At 39.3% G+C, this 20,139-nt stretch overlaps 1 protein-coding gene across 3 annotated transcripts in view; it reads right to left on the reverse strand.

Moving 5' to 3' along the window:
* Positions 1–20,139, reverse strand: part of CDK19 (cyclin dependent kinase 19) — a 127,058-nt gene that overhangs the window by 55,086 nt on the left and 51,833 nt on the right. For all 3 annotated transcript variants that reach the window (XM_035564833.2, XM_050709864.1, XM_050709865.1), the window contains exon 4: positions 12,182–12,322. In XM_035564833.2, the coding sequence (XP_035420726.1) occupies positions 12,182–12,322 (141 nt within the window). The remainder of the gene's footprint in view (positions 1–12,181; positions 12,323–20,139) is intronic.

The raw sequence follows: 20,139 nt of genomic DNA on the forward strand, positions 1-20,139 counted from the left end.
GCAGGTGGTTTTGTGCTACATCAGAAAGATGACTTTTAGGTCCCCCGGTCCATTGCCATGGCAAACCTCTGACACCCAGCAGTGGGCATGGAGGAGGAACAGCAGCTCCCGAGCAGAGCCAGGAGCCGCGCAGAGAGCAGCAGGCTCCCGACCCCATCCTGCCGCCGGCGGCCGCCAGCCAGCAGCAGCCTACGGATCTGCTCATAGTAAAGTCAGCAAGAAGAGACTGTGAAATTATTACACTACCCAGATAACCAGAATTTGGAGCATATGCATTATCCAAAAATTAAATGAGTCTGCAACTCTCTTGGTTTCAACTATCAAGAATTCAAATTAATATTTGCTTGACAGGCAATCAGATCTAGGGCTGAGACTGAAATTCATATCTTGAATTTAAAGAAGTAAAAACAACTTAAGGATCCCATTTAGAGACTTACTTTCAGCTGAGCTGGCAAACAGCTAATCATACCCACAGTTCAACGGCCATAAAAATAATTTTCATAGCATTACAAGTCGATATCAGCTCATTAAAACATAGCCTACTGGATTTTGCACACATACTTCTAAGAATCATCATCCACAACTGCTACATCAAAAGTAATTACATTAAAGGCAAATCAAAGTAAAAATGTACAAGCATGTTTCATGGAATAAAGAAAAAATTTAGAACAGAAAGACACATTTGTGAAAAACCCACTCTTTGGCAGTGATTACAGCATAAGACAAAATGGCTTGGGCAGCTGAACACCAAGGGGAATTTAGGAATGCAAAATATTGTCTGCAGAATTATTTTCACAGACATGAGTTATATGTGAGAACAGCAGCTATACAGAACATAACCATGTTACAGGTTGGGATTTTGGCTCAATATTTGAGCAAGTACAAACACTTAATACCATCTTATTTAATTTTTATTACTATTTGGACTTTTTTTTTTTTTTTTAAAGTAAAACCCTATAAAGAAGTGGTTAAATAGAAATAAAACTAATATAAAAACCCTTTCATTCAAAGCTTATTATACCAATAAGAATCAAAGCAACACAGTGGGGGATTACCTCTGGGGTTGTGACATTTGTTTGAGACTGCAATATCACAATCCCAACATTAAAAAATATTTTTTAAATTTTATTAGCTTAATTAAATAGAACAAAAGAATTTCTACGCTGCTTTTTGTGTTTTTGTGATTTTTTTTTGTACTTTACAAAGTAGCTACTAAATTGCTAGGTAAGTGCTCCCACAAGATTCCCCAATACACTAAAAAGACAAGCGAGGATAAAATTTAGTTGTGCTCTGGTATCACTGGGGCACTGAGTGAAGGGGAATGGGGGCCTGTCTAAGCGCCTGTCACACATCCAGATGGGCTTTAACTTGCAGAGAGCAGAGAAACAGAAGAGCAAAGAAAGAACAAATGAAATGGTTAAAGAAAAATCCTGTTACTACCTGGGTTTGGTATACAGAGAGCCGTGTGTGTTCAGAACTGGCTACTTGCTCTATGACTTCTTCACTGACTGGAAAGCTTTGCTACCTCACTGTGAATAGGTGAAAGAACATTAGAAATACTTCTACCAGTGGTCTAGATTTGCTGAAGGTTTGTTCCTGTATTTCTTAAAGTGACTTCAAAAATTAATTCAAAGGTGTTTTTACACGTAATTCAGAAAAGCAAATGTAAGACCGCCGTCATCCTGCCTGAAGAAGAATTTGAAGACCTGATGCCCTGTTTCTGAGAGGACTGCCTCACACAGTTGGTCCCTGCACAGCTGGCACGAAGTATTTCCTTCACCTTCCTTAACTGATGTGGCTGTGTTGTTTGGTAGTGCAGCTACAGTAGGAACGATGATTTCCGAAACATTAGGCAGAAAGCAGAAAAGGAGGGATGCTGGAGGAGACAAGGAGGCCTTGAGATAAGCTGTCCGTGAAATACCAGCCCATCAGTCACTTACTGCAGCAGGGTAAGTTTCTTTGACAAGGTTCACACAGAATAAAACTGAGAAAGAAATTAACGGCCTTTATTAGTCACTGCAGCTTACTGGATCCCGGATCAAAGATACTTAATTTAAATGCAAGACAATTTGCAACGTTATTACAACATCTTAGTGGAGCACTAATGACTTCGGCATGCTTGCAAATGAAGAGAAATATGTAAGAGAATGCACAAGAAGGCAAGCGACATGAACAAATGCAAGGAAAAAATGAAAACATTGCACTCTCATACGTATATTTAATTTTCTTGAATATTATCTTGTCACATATAACTTAGCTATCTTCAATGATTTTAACATACTTCTTTTAAGCTTCATGAACTTCTGTTATTGTAAGAAAGAACATGCCAGCGATGTGGTGACAACCCTTTTAACCCTGTTCAGAAAGGCCAGTGAATCCAAACAGAAAAGATCTGACAGATAAACTTGCAGCCATTGATATTAGCCCAGAAAAAGCTACTTTCTCCAAGGGGAAAAAAAGTGATAGTCTTTTATAAAAGAAAAACCTCTAAAAGCTGTTTGTGAACTGTGCATTTCTCATTTGGAACATAATGCTCAGTTTGCTCACTCCAAGGGTCAGCTGCACCGGTACGATAAATACATCACAGATTTACTAGAAAGCTTCCCAGAGAGGATGGATTCTGAATTGGGGCTATTGGAAAAGATGACATTTTCCTTCTGTTTTCCCTTTATCAGAAAAATAAATAAATAAATTCTGGAATTACTTTTATATTTTTGTTCCCTTCTCGCCCTTTTCCTACCTCAGGAAAAGAGATACGAAGCTCACAGGAACCATATGTCATCTGTTGACTTTAGCAGCAAGACCCAGCCAAAAGAACATTAAATCAGTACCTTTGTTTCTTCTGACTCATCTGAATTTATATCCAGTCAGGGTTTTATGGGCGTAAGCTTGTTTCAGAACCTGGGGCAAAACATTTTTCTTCAACTGTAATTATTTTTATTAGTAAAAATTAATCTACAAACATCTTCTTAATACTCTTGCCAGCAACCAAAGGTATGCATTAGTCAATCTCAGAAAAATTGTTGTTTCCACATACTCAATGGATGCGATACTCTGTGCGTGTCTTCTCGAGTCGTTCTACACCAGGTGACGATCAGTTTTTACAGCTGAAGGAGAAAAAGTTCTGAGTAATGAGAAATGTGTCATTTCTGAGCAGGTGCCCCTCAATAATATAGAGCAGAATAGTTCGGTGTGAAGGGACCTACAGAGACCATCGAGCCCAACTGCCTGACCACTTCAGGACTAGGCAAAAGCAAAAGTTTCCGCATATTACTGAGAGTGTTGTCCAAATGCCTCCTGAACACTGACAGGCTTGGGGTATTCCCAACCACATCAACCACCTCCCCATGAAGCTGATTCCAGTGTTTGACCACTCTCATGGTACAGACATTTCTCCTCATATCCAGTCTGGTGCAGCTCTCTGCCAGCCCCACGCATCCTGTCTTTGGTTACCAGGGAGAAGAAACCAGACTGACATTTTGAAGAAGAAGAAAAGCATATGCTGATAAAATGGTTTGCTTTCAGCATGTAAAACTTTCGGTTTGTTTATCTATCTGGAAGCACACTTGCACACTGAGAAATATATAAGCACACATAGACTGTTGTTCCTCAGCAGTAAAAAAAAAAAAAAAAAAAAAAAAAAAAAGTATCTTCTCTCTCTCTTATGGGATCTAAAAGAAGAAAATTGTGTTAGTCTTTCTTGCGTTAATCTTTCAAATACCAAATTCGGATCACTTTCTAAAGCCTATCTCTTCAAACACATAGGTGCAGCTTCCATTTCCTTTATTTTGGAAAATCTACGAGCTGTGTATAATCACTAATAAGGTTTTTTGACAGTCGACAGTCCCCTTCACAGTGAAGGGATCGCACAGATGGAGCGATACAAGCTCCAGAGGCCCTAACCCTGCCTGCAGAACACAACATGGGGCTAGGCAAGAACGTCAGCCAGGAGCACGTGTAGGCCCACGTTCACCCGTCCTCCTCTCACACACTTACCCGCAGGCCCTGGTCACAAAACGGTGAGGATGACAATTAGAAACTGTTTATAGAAGTGTGAAGGCACCGGCAGGCAGGATGACCCGTTACTTATTTATAGGAGCTGGGGTGCCCGAGGGGGCACGCGGGGCCGAGCAGCCTCCCGAGCCAGCGCACGGTCCCTGGCAAGGGCAGGCCGGCAGCTCGGCATTCCTGGCTGGCAGGAGAGGGCTGTGGCAGTCCACGGCTAAATTTACTGTTGATATCAGCCTGTAAAAATCCTTTTTTAGAAGTGCTGCTGAAACAGGGGGTTCCCGCACGCGTCATTTCACAGTTTGTCTTTCAAAAGCACAGTTCACTTGCCTAGCGAAATGCGAGCAGCGCGTTCAAAACCCACGTCGGTTCTGCTGCAGTTTAGGTAACTTTTCTTATTATTTACTGGCCTGGAAAAACTTCTTGGGAGGGCCAAGGGAAGAAGAGGACAGAGTAGTTTAGTGTTATAAACCAGTAGTAATAAGCACTGAGAGTCTCTTCTCATTTCAAAGGCTTTGACATGAAAGCAGAGGTAAAACGTCAGTATCCACTTAAATATATTTTAATTTTTTTGATGTCTTCATACAACATGTAATTTACTTTAATTCCTAGCCTTTGTTAATACTTCCATCTCATTAGGGTAAGAGTATCAAACAAAAAAAAAGCTAACGACATAAACCACACATACACTGCTTTCATTCAAAGATTTCGTAGCACATAAAGCAGTAAGCTACAAATTAAAGCCATAAATAGCTACCAGATTGGGAAACGGAGGCTAAGGCAGGTTAAATGAGTTGTGTAATGCGAGAGCAAAGTTCAGAGCAGGGTCCACGATAAGAGACTGCAGATTTACATCACGGCTGGAGGAGCATTACTACGAGGAAATAATGACTGCATTAAAAGCCAGCCAGTCAACTGGAAATCTGAAAAGCGCTGGAGCTTTATTGGATTTATTAAAATTGAAATGATGAAAGCCTACTGAAATGTTGCTATTCTATACAAATACCATGAAGGGTCATCTAAAATACTCATTTAGATAATTTTCTGAATAATTTAATAATAGATTTTTTTAATATCACAAATTATCAGCAGAGTTAGATGGAAACACCAATCAGCTGAAGGATTTCTGAAGATGCTGAGCCTTTGAGGGAGGCTGAAGTTGCCAATCCCCACAGAAAGTCACCTGGCTGGTTGATTCACATCAGGCTTCCCCCCTCCAAGAGTGGGAAAAAGCCAGTCTCCAGACAGCTGCAGCCTCCAGGCAATCCCACAAGAGAACAACCACTACATCTTCCACCACACGCCGCTTCACAGGAGATGCTGGGCTGCAATGCCAAAGGAAGCAGCTTGCTCCACGCACCATACAGGCCAGCTTGAGCCAGCACCAGCCACTGCAGCGGCTTCTGGTGGCTCTGCTAAAGATGTGCCCTTGGAAAAAAAAAAAAAAAACAGGCTTGCTGCTGCAACAGCTGGCTATTCGGGAGTCCTGTTAAGAAGCCCGGATCTGGGAGTTTACGTGTCTGATCATCCTAAAGGCAGTGTACAGACAATCTCTATATGAAGAGACACGCTGGCTCAAAATTATATCAAACCTCAGCTGTCTGCTATGGCCTTCCACCAAAAATCACCAGATCAGCACTCCATAAATTCTGCAGGTGACAGAAGCACATGAGCACTTTGTAATCCACTCTGGGAAGAAACACAAACTGATTAGCTTAAGCACTCAATGAAAATAGCTTCAGCTAATACAGATGACATGGTGTAGTGAAGAACGCGATTCCTCCCCCCTGCTTTAAGAGACACAGGGATGGTTAAATAAATAAAAAAAAGCTGGAGACGGAAAACTAACAGCAAGTTTTTAATCCACCACCATTGGATTTGTCCTCTGTCCCCTCTCAAAAAAAAAAGAAAAAAGTGGTCATCTGCTGTCTCAAATTAAAACCCACCTCTATGATTTTTAGCTGCAGAGCAGGAGAGGAGCCCCGGAGGAACTCTGGGATGAGTTGATCAAAGCAGGGATGCACAGCCAGGAAGGTGCTCTGGTCCCAGCCCCCTCCCTAGGATGCTGCACTTGCTAGGAAAGGGGATTGATCCTCCCTACTCATTTTTGTTAGTCTGAAGCTCTGTACCTTCCAGGAAGTGGCAGTGAGGTGCAAACGATGAAGAAAACTAAAAACAAAGGCAGGGAAAACAAAAAGCAGGGAGCTGCACACCGGAAAACCAAATCTACAAAGTGTGTTTACTGAAATAAAAGGCAGAAAGTTGCTTTGGAGAGAAAAGGTTACAACGAGAAATACACGTGGGCATGGAAGTATCACCAGCTCAGCCCTACTTTGCAGCTGAAGTAGTGGGGAAAGGCCAGCTCAGGTGAGATTTGAGTGTGACTGGAATGATGGGGTGGAACATGACAGAAATACCGAGAAAAGCAAGCCTTCACTGCCAGCGAGGAAAATGATGCACAGTAGTGTAGCTTACAGGGCACGTACACAGAGACTGCTGAGAAACAGAACTGTAGAAAGAGGAAGGTTCTCCCTCCTCCTCGCTCTCTCCTTTAGCTGTCTTCTGAAAATATCCATCTTTGTTTTAGTTTCTCACTGAGAGTCCTTTTACCTGTTTTCCTTCCCCATTTTTGATTTCCATCCAATATCTCTTAGTCATAAACCAACAACAAGACACTCAGCTGATGTGTGCATCACCTTCAAAACTCTAAAACATTTGTTCTCTAAGCGACAAGAACAATTCTTAAGCTTTCACTACATCTCCCTTTCTTCACTGAATAATACCACCACAAGGGCTGTTCTATAGTGCACAAGGACCCTACAACCAGAATTTGCTTCAGGATTAAGTCACTCAGTTGCAGAAAACTGTGATGTGTTACCACCACCTATCCACTTCCACAGCAAAAGTAGAAAAAGTACCTTTTCCTTGCCACCACAGTTCATAGTTAGGATATTTGCTTTAAATGCCAAAGAAGGTGTATTTATACCCGCATGGTAGACCGTAAACTTGAGAACCCAAGATACAGGTTCCCTCTGCTTTCTGTCACTGGCAAAAATATGACCTCCAACAACTGTAACTAGACTCCTCACAAAACGCAATTCAAAACCCCCAATCTCACATTTCTGATGGATAACATCAATATGTTGAGAGATTTCAGATGCTCGTTTTCACTAGCCAAAAGGAACCAGGAAATTTACAGGTATCAAAATCATTACGGAGGAGGAGGATCATAGATCATAAATGTAAAACTGCCAGCAAAATATGACAACGTCACTGAAGATGGAAGTCTCCCCTCCCCTTACGCCCCATATCCTTGTCCACTTGGTTCCCACACATAAAACATCTTGCCCATACATCCATCTTACACCAGCACTGGTGTAACTGCATGCTGAACCAGATCAGGGAATGCACTCACATACAGACCAACACTTTCTTTGTGAGTCTCCTTTTAAGTTAGCTTAGTTTTGCAACCCCCAACTTGGAAGAAGAGGAGCACAGGGGAGCAGAAAGGAGCAGAGGCAGCACGGCCTCCTGCTGCATCGACAGCAACTTACACATCAAAGAGCTGAGGGAACCACCTTGTCTAGAATCTACGCTGCCTTGTGCTTTAAACACCTACATCTTCTCCTAAGAGGAATAAACACAAATGATTAGAATGAAATGGAATGTTTTAAATCTCTGCAACGTTACGACTCACGGACACCTTTTGTCAGAACATGTTGACTCTGCCCTCTCTATGCAAATCAAAATTGCGAGTCTGAAGGCGTGTCAATTGTGGAGCCTTTTCACCCATATCGCTTTGTTCCATCTATTCAAAGATTTTTTTTTTGCTATAAGTGCATCTCCTTAATTGTAAAATGACACATGGTGTCAATTTAAACATTCTAAAGCTGTAGAGAGGCAAATGAGAAACTGGGAAGTTATTAGTCAACAAGTATTTAATAAAATAATAAAAACACTTCAGGAGGGTGGCTCATTTTGTCAAGTTAGTTTACAGGTCTATTACAACGAGCAAGTTCCCAACGAGCAGGTTTCCAATTTCAGAATACGGAAAGCAACTATTTAACATAATCTTAGGGGAGAAAAAAAAATCCTTGTTTCTCTGTAAAGCTTAATTTCCAACATTTGTTTTCAACCAGTAGTTTTAATAACATTAGGCATTATTCTAGAAACATGCTCAAGGACATAAGTAGAATCTTAAATGAATTCCTCAGTATGGTTTCTGTGCACTTCAAACATCTTGTAGATAACGTCCCGCTCCAGGAGGATACATCCTATTACAAACAGAAATGACTTTTATCAAGTTCTAAGGGAAATGGTCTCTGCCTGTTTTTATCCATAAGCAACTAACACCATCTACCAAAGGGTTATTAACACAAGAGAAACTGCCAAACTCCTTTCTTTTGTTTACGTGAACCCACACCGTGAACAGTACATGGAAGATCTCCCTTTTCAGATGCCTCTGGGAAGCAGGAAAATACAAAATTATCTTTGCCCAACAACACGCAATCCGATAACAAAATACCATTCCAGGTGACTTGAGAGGACAGCAAATGTATGTGATTTTATAGACTTACATCAATTCCACAGTGAATAAACTGACACCATGCTACCCAAACCAATCAGAAACCCTAATGATCTTGTCCCATATTCTGCACTGATTTGAGTCGTGCAGTACAGGAAGTTACTGCGAAGTATTTTTAAAATGGCAGAATTTAACAGCTTAGTAAAAAAAAAAATATACCTAAAAGCTAACCAGCACCTTTCAGGATGAGAAAACCAGAAACAAAATATCCCTAACATTACAAGAAATTAAACTATACATTAAATTAAATTGCTTTCATATTATTAGAAGTATGAGTACAAGCTTATCTGGTACTATAATTTGCCTCAGTTTGGGCACTTTCCTGAATTTGGACTTGTGTTGACAGTTAAATCTGATGTAAGTCTTACACCAGAAAAGATTAAAGGTAGACACAAATTTAGAATTACAATGGAACTAGATCTTTTAAACACACTTGCACTTTCACTACGTTTAAAAAGTGCATTTTAGCAATAAATTGATCTGGTCTAATGGTAGGTGATGCCAGAACAACCTGTTCTGCTTTCTGACACTGTCTGCAATCTCATGCTGCTTTTGCACCAACCAGCTCCGGCACACATCCCACCTCCCAGTGAGATCGTTCAGGGAGCTAACCCCACAGAAAATTCATGCTTCAGGAGAAAAGTGAATACTTTCTCTGCATTTAACTCCCTGAATGAGCTTACCATGAGTTAGACAAGTGTCATCCACCAGCTAATTAAAATGGGTGGTAATGCCTTGGTGGTATTGAAGAGGAGACTGAGACTGTCTCCTTGTGGTAGAAACTATCCCTTAGGTCAGCCCAAGGACGTGATGATACGTATTGCAGGTCTGCAAATTCACATTGTTCACATGCATTATCACTCTATAAGAATTTTGCTGGCTAATGCTGATCTTAAAAATAACTTTTTTAAAGTATTTAACAATACGGATCCATTGAGGATGAGATTTTTTAACAAGCACATTTGGTGTTCTATCTTCTTTAAAACGTCTTTTGATTTAAGACACCACCAAATTAAGATTTAAACCCTGCTCCTCAAATACCTCCAAGTAAGTACCTAACCCCTCATGTTTGTTTTTCTTATTGCAACACTTGTTAAATAAAAGGTCATTTCTGTGATTGAGGAGAATTTAACTAATACTATGTTATATATTCTTAGAGAACCTGATTTTCAAACAAAAAAAAGCAATGAAACACAACAAAAAGCATACAAAAAAAAAAACAACAAAAGCATAACATGACTTTTGTGGATGTCACCATCTTTGGTCTACATCCAAACGCATGCTAAAAATAGTAGGAACAGAGTTATATTAAACCAGAAAAGTACAAGGTGTCTCGATGCAAAATATTGGCTTACATAAAATAGAAAAATATTTTTCCCGTGGAAGTAAACTAAAAGAGCTAAGGGAAAAAGCATCAGATGAACTGCACTTTGTCTTAAGAAGACACTGGAGACTTAGTTCTTGTTATTACACAAGAAACTGAACCTAGTGAAATCGGACCTGAGGTATGATTCTTAGACGCAAAAATCACATGTATGAGTGTATGAACAACAATAATACATATATAAAAATAGTTTCTTTGAATTTAAATTGATTACTAACTGATTGTATTAATACTAATTTCAAGAGCAAACATGACACATGCAGAATACCATCACTTGGTTGGTGTTCAAGATGCAAACCAACAATTTGAAATACCTGAATTCTTCAGAGATCCGCAATGATTTAAAAAAAAAAAACCTAAGAATTGTGAATATACCTTTAAATCACCACTGTACCAAAGAAATTTTTAATGTTTTTCCTTTCCCTCACGGAGGTAACCAAGAATTAGTTTAAACTTATTTGCATGACAAGAACACACTAGACTTCACAAATTTCTGTTCTTCTCCCTTTGTAAATATAAGTCAAGCACTATCATTCCAATGATATGAAAAATGGTCTTTTTCATAAAAGCAGTCTTTAATTCCCGAAGTTCAAATAGAAAAGTGAGAGACAGTACGCACCAGCTTTGCTATAACACATAACAACCAATACAACCTGTAAAGTAGCAGCACTGGTCACACAAAACACCTGGTGTTGCGGACAGGAAACACAAACACGTAAAAGAAAATTCTCTAGGGTATTTGTTGTTGTTATCCTAAATACCATCTTGTATTTCCTATCAAGATAACAAGTTCACGTATGGCATTTGACTGCATATATACTTCATAGTTCCATGACTACGTAGGTTTCCCTTATACATAGCTGAATACAGACTTTTCAGGTGTTCCTTTTAACCATATCTAACATCTCAGAATTCAGGCAAAGCAGCAGCTGTCTCCTTAGGAAAGCAGTAACTGTAGCATGAGAGTCGAAGATGTACTTGCTTCCTACTTTTGCTCATTGCTACTCTTCCAAAGGGAAAAAAAAAAGCCTACAAATATACTAACATCTGGAATTTAACAGAAAGATCAACAACAAATCCCACAGAATGAGGTAAAAAAATGATCCATACCAAAACCTAAGCCCCAATTCTGGCCACTGTTACCAGGTATTATGACTAAAATTAAATAAAATTTATTTCAGAAGACGTCTGTAACTTCCAGAGCTGTCTTAACTTATTCGTACCTTTTAAGAAAACATTTGATCTGCATCCAAAAATGAATCTAAGCCCCTTAATTATTATTAAAAGACTTGAGAACACTCTACGTCTACTTACTAAACTATAACAGTGATTATAAGCTCCTGGACATGCATCCCTGGTTTGACTTACCAAGGTAACTAAGAAACATCCAACCAAATAAAGACAGTGGCTTCATACACAGATTACACTGCATTTCCCACCATACTTACTACCAATCTTACTCTACCAATGCAGCGTAACTGCTAGAACAGATTTATCATATTAACCACCATGTTGTTTGCCTCACGCCAAAAATTCTGGTTATAATTTAAGTGGCAGCAGGCACTCTACCCATATGAATATTCTTCTTTTTGTAACCATTGAGAGCAACTCACTTAAGTATTAGGAGTGGTGGGAAACTTTAAGGGAAAAGGGTAACTAAGACAAGGCAACTGGCTGCCCTTGTAATCTGCAATCAACTTAAAGAGCCACTTCAGGTCATGAGAAATTTCTAAGATGACAACTCTTTCAAAGTTCTCTTCCCACGGTCAGAAAAAATATCACATGGAAAAGAAATACTCCATGAAAAAACTACTCTTTCACTAGCTTTTATGGTAACTTGCACGTAAGCCAAACAATGTACAAGAGTATCAATCACTTTCCTAAGTGCCTTTTCAAAGTAGTGCACAAACCTATAAGAAAGTTCAACGAATGTATACCAGCTGGCTCATGTACTGTTTTCGGATATTGATATCTGCAGCCCTTTTACCGGATCTAGCATCATTGTCCGAGCTCAGATGACTCAGACAAAAACAATGTAAAAACATCGTTTGTTTTCATGTTTAAAATCTCCATTGGTCTCCCACAACAATAACAGGAAGAACTGTACGGATCGATATGCAAGATTATTAATAGGGACTTTTCTCTTCCTACCCAATGACAGGCACGTGACACTTTCTTAACCAGGTAAAGCATGCAACACTTACCAGATCTCTATGAAGCACCCAGTTTGCATGGAGGTAATGGATTCCATCAAGGATCTGGTAGAGTAGTGATTTAACCATAGATCTTGGCAACTGCATGGGCTTTTTGTTTGCTTTTGAGGCACGGTGAAACTTGATAATATGCTAGAAATAAAACAAGTAGAAACATGAAGCTTGTTAGATAACCAAAAACCTTTCTTTTAAAAAAAAGGTATTAACACTAAATAATGGAATGAAATACAAAGTTCGTTGAAATTTGCAATTAAGAAGAATAGTGATGTACTTCCAATTTTCTTAAATTGTTTTTTATCTTCCAAGTTGCTTTAAAAATAGCTGTCAAGCTCTTGATAACATCCGAAGACTGGCTACTTACCTCCAGTAAAATTTCTTGGACATTCTCCTCCCTCCCTCCTACCCATTGGGGATCCTCTTACCCACACCACTGCTAGATCAGAAGCTTCTAAACCAGCAGCATATCCTGCAAAGAGGCCTGTGCTCTATGCTTTCACCCCCTTCCCTCCTCTCCAAAAACACCTAGGACAGAGCACCTACCACACTTTTGCATTCCCCCCCAAATCAGAATCCAGCAGAGAAAAATGAAACAAAATCCCACATACTTAGGGTGAGACTATGTGAAAACATCTAAAAATGTGGTTACATTCCCACTTCCAAGTTTTGACCATATACTTCATTGATGATGACAAGCAAGTCATTCCTGGGTTACAGAAGTCAGTCAGTCCATAGGAGAACAAATACCACTTGAAACCGTGGAATGCAAAAAGGGACCCTAGCATTAGTCAGTTGAAAGAATGAAAAAAAAGAGAATGAAAAGACTGCTGAGAGACCATGAAATATTCATAAACTAATTAATATTTATTGTAAGATCAACATGGAGATGATGGGTTAGTTTTGGTTTTGCTGCACCATATAACAAATGGGGTGAGGCCCTTCTACCTGTTCAATCCTCAGGCAGGGTGACGCTACTCAAGGGGCTATGCAATCTCAATATACTGTCATTAAGCAAACAACGAAATCTATTCATTCAGATGAAAAAATATGCACCCTTTTTGAAGGAGGTTCAAAGAAGCATCACAAATAATGAAATAGTTTCCAATTATGTGCTTTTTGTGAGACAGAGGTTGCAAAGGCAGTTTGCATTTTTAATGAAAGTGATTCAAAATGCTAATCTGTACAGCAACAAGACTACTGATTACCCAATTTTTAAAACAGGATTTGTCTAGCTCGAGATCATCCCCCTCCAAGTGTAAGAGATAGCCAATGGCTGTGCTTTCATTAGACCTCTGCTCCCTCCAGCACCACCCTCCACTACATCTGTCACTAATGATCCCAAGGAAAATGGTTATGGGTTAATGTTTCCTCATGGTTAATGTCACCTCTGGCTTTCACCGAACTTCAGCCACTCTTAACGCTTCAGTCACTGTTAAACTGCACTTGGCAAATGTGTAGGTAATATTGTTTAAAGAGAACTAAAAAAAGTAAATAAAAAAACTGCTTAGTCCCTATTAACATTAAAGTTTCCATTGATCCTTTCACTACTACATGTAACACAGCAGTGGCTGTCAGTATATTAAAAAAGTTTAAAAGAAATCTACAAGAGTATTAGATTAATATATTAATGAGGACCAGCAAAAAAAGCTCTTAGTACCTGATTCTGTAATTATGCAATCACTCTGAAAAGTATAGTGGAAAGCTTTAAGGAATTATTTCCCCAGAAAAGTTTTCTTGCTGTCATGTCACAAAGTGATCTTGTATCAAATTTTCAACTGGGAGCCCCTACCCTCCAATACTGTACAATGCTCACAGCATAATAACCTTCATGGGTAATTACAGTATGATGTAAAAAGCAGTAACCATACTCTAACATCCAAAATGAATATCTTTATTAATACACAGTTGTTTTTTTTAAAAAAGCACCAAAAGGCAAGGGTTATATACAACACACAGACCCCTAAACCAAGCTCAGCCCTTTTTTCAAAGCACATGCAACCACTAAAACACATTTTTATGCCTATTTAAAAACTGACTAGGATCCACAAAAACCATTATAATACAGGAATACAGAAAATGAAACTGCAAAGGTTCTCCTAGACCACAACGTGACTAAATCAACACCTGGTACTTCCAGAAGGAACTCTACCCTTCTGGCCCCAGTAGTGCTGTCTCAGCTGCATCCCCTGAGTGCAAAGGCACTAGGCCCCCTGCTTTCTGTCTCTGCCCTCTCATGTTGCTGCCAGCTTTCTTCAAATGAACCAAGAATGAACCAAGAACCCTGCCGAAGGCTTTGTCTCTTGAAATATTAAAGGACTCAGACTTTTGAAGTAATGGGAGAGCCGCAAAGGAGCAGGATGCTATTTATTAATGAAGCAACTAGTAGCATGCCAGGACCACCCACTGGAGCAAGACTTTTGTGAGGGTGCAGGATGGGAAGGTTTCCTCTTTTTCTGCTGTTCCATGAGCATGCCTACATGAACTTTTGAGGCAGGTATCCACCCTTATGTTGAATGTGAGGTACCTCTAAACCAGAGCTAGCACAACTGTATCAACGTAGAGCTAAGGTGAAGTACCCTGCCTCTCAACCAGACTTCCTAGCTCAAGCTACCACTTCAGAACATGGAAAGGATGACCTTGCTCTTTCTTGACTGTCACATACCACTTCGATATATCCTACATCATTTTGCTCATGTGCTGGTTTGTCCCAGTCAAAGGCTAAGAAAGCATGTTCCTTTCTGTCTGCTTTCAGCTCAGCTACTTACATGACCTTGTTTCTCTCAATCCTCATAGCATTGTCATTTAGTGGGGATCCTCAGGGCTCCATTTTGGGGCCAGTTCTCCTTGATGTTTTCAGAAATGAACTGGATGCAGGACTTGAATGCATACTAAGTTACTCTGCAGATGATACTCAATTAGCAGGAGCTGTTGACACCCTCAAGGGCAGAGAGGCCTTGGAAAGGATCTTGACAAATTAAAGAGAGCTGGACAATCACCAACCACGTGAAGTTCAACAACAGCAACAGACAGATTCTGCAGCCAGGACAGGACAACTCCAGCTACACATACACACTGGGGAATGAGAGGCTGAAGGGCAGCCCCACAAAAAGGAAGCTGGGGGCTCTGCTCAGCAGTGAGTTGAACACAAGCCAGCAGCGTGCCCTAGCAGCCAGAAGGGCCAACCGTACCCTGGAGTGCATCAGGAACAGCACTGCCAGCTAGTCGAGGGAAGGGATTGTCCCGCTCTGCTCTGATGCAGCCTCACCTTGAGCACTGGGTGCTGTTTTGGGTGTCACAATATAAGAAGGACGTAAAACTATCAGAGAGTGTCCACAGGAGGGCAACAAAGATGGTGAAGGACCTGGAGGGCGACATGTATAAGGAGCAGCTGAGGTCCCTTGGTGTGTTCAGCCTGGAGCAGAGGAGGCTGAGGGGAGGCCTCATGGCGGCCTGCAGCTCCCTCACAAGGGGAGCGGAGGGGCAGGCGCTGAGCTCTGCTCTCTGGGGACAGCGACAGGACCCGAGGGAACGGCGTGGAGCTGGGACAGGGGAGGGTCAGGCTGGGTGTTAGGGAAAGGTTCTGCACCCAGAGGGTGGTCAGGCACTGGGACAGGCTCCCCAGGGCAGTGGTCACGGCACTGAACCTCAGGCATAGTCTGATTTTTGGGTGGTCCTGTGTGTAGCCAGGAGTTGGAATGGATGATGCTTGTGGGTCCCCTTCCAACTTGTGATATTCTGTGGTTCTATGATTAAAAGCCCTGCACATTGCTGGCTGTGAACTTTTTTCAGTCTTCTTTTCTTGCAAAAGAATTAGGAAAACTCTTGCTCACAGCTATGGACAGCCCCCAGTCCCCAGGTGCCTCAGCATGAACAGGGCCCCTGCTCTGCCAGAACCACACACAACAAATGGCTCATGTGATGTCTAGCAAGACATCCCATGGGACAGGTTTACATCACCTTCAAAATTTCCTATCCTCAAGTACAATGCAGAGGGGAAACGAAAGAAATGTCAAAAACACCACACAACTTTGACAGCAGCAAGACATTCAAAATTAATAATACAAAGATAAAATAGCTCTAACCAAACAGGGTTATCTTTACATGTCTAAGTGTCTACTGTACATATTTTTGAATTTCAGAGGAGAATTACAACTGATAGTTCTGCTTTATAGCAAGCAATATCACCACTAAATAAAATTCAGTTTCCTACAAAAGTAAATAAAAATTATTGTTGCATACTTTGATATAAACAAGTTTATGTTACTCACAAGAGCTAATTTCACCCCATCACAGCTTAATTTCTGCTCAGTTCTCAAATCTAAACTGAAAACATACCACGGGGCCAAATAGTAAAGGGAACTGAAAAGCTGTATTTGCCCCATGCCACTGGAATGCATCCACAGTGCTTGTGATCATGGCCAATTCTCAAGGGGTTTGTGAAAAAAATAGTTCCCCAAATTTCTTGTATGCAACTACCCAAATATATATATATTTTAAAAAGAGCATTACACACAAGCAGCGCTAAACAGCAATTTTAATGCTGCTTTAAAAAACAGAAGGGGAAACTGGTGTCATTACTGAACGGCATCTTTTCTACTGGTGGCAACAAGCCCAAGCTTTTACTCATTACTCATTTCTTTGTAACTTCAGAAATAAATCTGTGTAGTCCCTACCATTGTTGTAGGAAAATATTCCTCATATAAAAATTAAAAATAAGAGCACTAAAACAGAAATAAGTGAATTGTCATAATTTGACAAGAGTTTCTCAGATCAGGCAGGTCAGGTGCATAGCCAAAGATGCTATACCACCACAACTATACTAAGGGAATTTTAACCTGAGCAATTCTGCTGATTTTTGCTACAGCAGGGAGATGTGCCTGGCAAGACCATCTTAACATTAGCAAATCCAAGACCATATAAATGGCAATAGATAAAGAAATGAAATATAATTAAGCATTCTGAATGAAAATACGGTTGCAACTCATGAAGCAGTATTCAATCCAGTAGTTCATGTGCCTTCTGTGTTGCCCAAAGTGTTGAAATTGGCTTGAAAATTGGCTCATGAGGAGCTACATACATTTTCTAAAGCTTCCACTGTAAGTAATGTAAACAGAATGCAAGATAATATAGACCAAATTAAATTGGTTTTTCCATGAAAAGCCCTAGTATTTACATCAAGTAGTTAAATGAGCATTCAAAAAGATCCTAATTTTATTCTCCTTGTAAGAAAGTCAAGCTGATACAAACACACTATGTTTGTTTCATCCCATTCCTGATTTCGAGAACTGCTGTTCAGTATGACAGTGGTTAAAACCAAGTTAGATCTGGCAAGTTTTCATGGAAGCAAGTCCCTAAAGCAGACATTTCACATATGTCTTACTAAAAGAAGTTACAATACAACTGTCACCTCAACAGACATGAGATGATCCATACAGGAGCTTGACCTCAAGACACAACTCCCTAGAAAAACTGATTTCTTGAGTTCTACTGATCAAATAAATTCTTGTTTTACAACTACATGCATTTCCATCAAAATGAAATTTTATCTTGTCAACGCAGATGCTTCTCCCCGATGATGTAAATTGTCTGCCTGCTCCCGCACTTCAGCAAAACTCTTCTTTCTATCCAAATCCTCATCCAACTTTTGAGAATAAAACACAAGCATGTCAGGCAATTCCAATGCACCATTAAAAAGTAAAATTAGGCCTTATAAATAAAGCGATGGAGGTTACATACACATTAAATCTGTGCCAGGGTCAAGAAAAAGGTTCAGAATATAAGGCTTCAAGTCTCACTTTAAACCCCTCTTCAGCAATCAATACTCAAATGAAGGTGATTAGCATTGTTGTGTGTTAAAGCACTTAAAAGGATATAGAAAAATAAAATCTAGAAGTGGTACAAAAACTAAATGTGCATTGTTTGCACAATTTTCAAAAACATGAAGCAAAGATAGAGCCATTTAACCTGAGTAACATTTCTTGTTGCAAAAGTAAATCACAGCTTCACAAGCCTAAGCTTAGAACTAATTTCAGACACCAAAGTTTAGACACAAAAAATCCATCCAGGGTATATCACAAACTAAAATCGTATCAAAACAAAAGTGGGTAGAAGTATTTCTACAGAGATTAAGTTTCCAATTTGGGGTGCATTAAAACATCACACAGTGGTCCTTAGAAAGAGGAGGAGAAAAAAATAAGCTTCAGCACCCTCTCTCTAAACAATGCTGTTCTGCAGCCATTCTCATCTTCTTTAGAGTCCCATTTAACCACATGGCCTGACAAAAAATCCATTTCCACGTGAAGAGGTCAACATTTTAAATAATGTATTAAAGCTCCTTTCAAAGTTAAGTTTTGCTGAACGTCACTTACTCTAAATACCTAAACTTTGAAGCAGAGAGTAAACGTGAACATAAAACAGATTCAGTATCTCTTTCCCAGGTTTTGCAGGAGTCTCTACTTTTTCTAGATCTTTAAGAAGTAAACCTTTTATTTTTAAAAGTCCATACAATAATCTTAAGAAGTCAGGATTCAATTATCCTTTCAGCATATATCTGAAATAACCAATATTCATGCTACTGTTAAACATAAACTACCCTCAACTCCCTACAGCTTTAGTAGAAAAAGCCAGAAAAATAATCTAAATCTTTTGTGATAATGACAAGTGCATTCTCAGAACAGACGGCTATCAACATGGAATAGTGTTGCTGTCTCTAAGTCCAGCTATCACTTTTGTGTCAAAAAACACCCTATCTACTATAATTGGAAAGGATAAATCACAGTGTAAAGACAACCTTCTGCAACAATGGCTGACGATAGAAATTATAACTCGAAAGCAATCAAAAACTATTCCAGCCCACTCCCTTCAATAAATCTTACATTCTTCCCTCATCTAGCAGAACCCTGTATTGGTAAATATGTACACAACGGGTGACTGTACAGAGAATCACCTCATGGACTGGGACTGAATTAAAAATACTCACATGACTACAAGAAATTAGAAGAGAAAAATTAAACTGCTACACTGAGAAAGCTATCTTCAAGTAAGTAAAAATATTTGTGATTGACTAACATTTGGATTATTCTCATGATTAAAAGCTAAACTGAAGTCTAAAGGAAGTTAAGAGTTATAACTGATTGCACCAGATCTGAAGACTTAAAACCTCAGATCTATTAAAAAACATTCATATGATTAAACAAATTTGCAAGGTTATTGCACAAATCAGTATGCAACACCCTCACAATTTTATTGAGTATACAAGAACATAATTTGTTATTAAAGTATATTTTTTCAGATATTGAGCGAGGCAGAGTGTTATGAAATTCACATACAGGAGGAATATTTTCTCCTTTTCATTAATTGATGATTATTTTTTAAGTAAACATGACTACCCCCATCCTAAATTTAAATACACATGACTACTCCCTAAGCTAAATTTTAAAAAAGCAGAATACATATGCAACAAGTATTTCATATAGCACAAAACCAGTCTGCCTATATATTTTTTATTATTATCAAAGATAACTTTGAGCTGAATTTTCAGTTTCTCAGTGATATTTGCTATTAAATAGTTACTTCTTAAGAGATCACTGGAATCTAGTAAGATATAAACATTCAACAAAACCTAAAAATACCCAGATCATTGTTTAACTAGTCTTAGATAGCAAATGTATGATCACACTCAATATCACCAAATAGTTTTTAATAATTTAATCACTTATTAAGAACCAGGAACGTTTTTACAGCTATGAAACACATTCAACACATTTTACCATGATAAAAGCGTCACTAGTTTTCAGAAGGAGTTTAAAAATCATTCTAAATTACAACATAGATTTCCAGAAAGGGGAGACCTTAAAACTTTGAAATTACACATACGTGTTAAATGAGACTGTGAATTAACTCTGTACTCTGCAAGAAAAGGAGACACCCTATTAATTCAAAATACAAAATCG

The sequence above is a fragment of the Cygnus atratus genome, chromosome 3 (assembly GCF_013377495.2).
Source record: "Cygnus atratus isolate AKBS03 ecotype Queensland, Australia chromosome 3, CAtr_DNAZoo_HiC_assembly, whole genome shotgun sequence".
Taxonomy (NCBI): domain Eukaryota; kingdom Metazoa; phylum Chordata; class Aves; order Anseriformes; family Anatidae; genus Cygnus; species Cygnus atratus.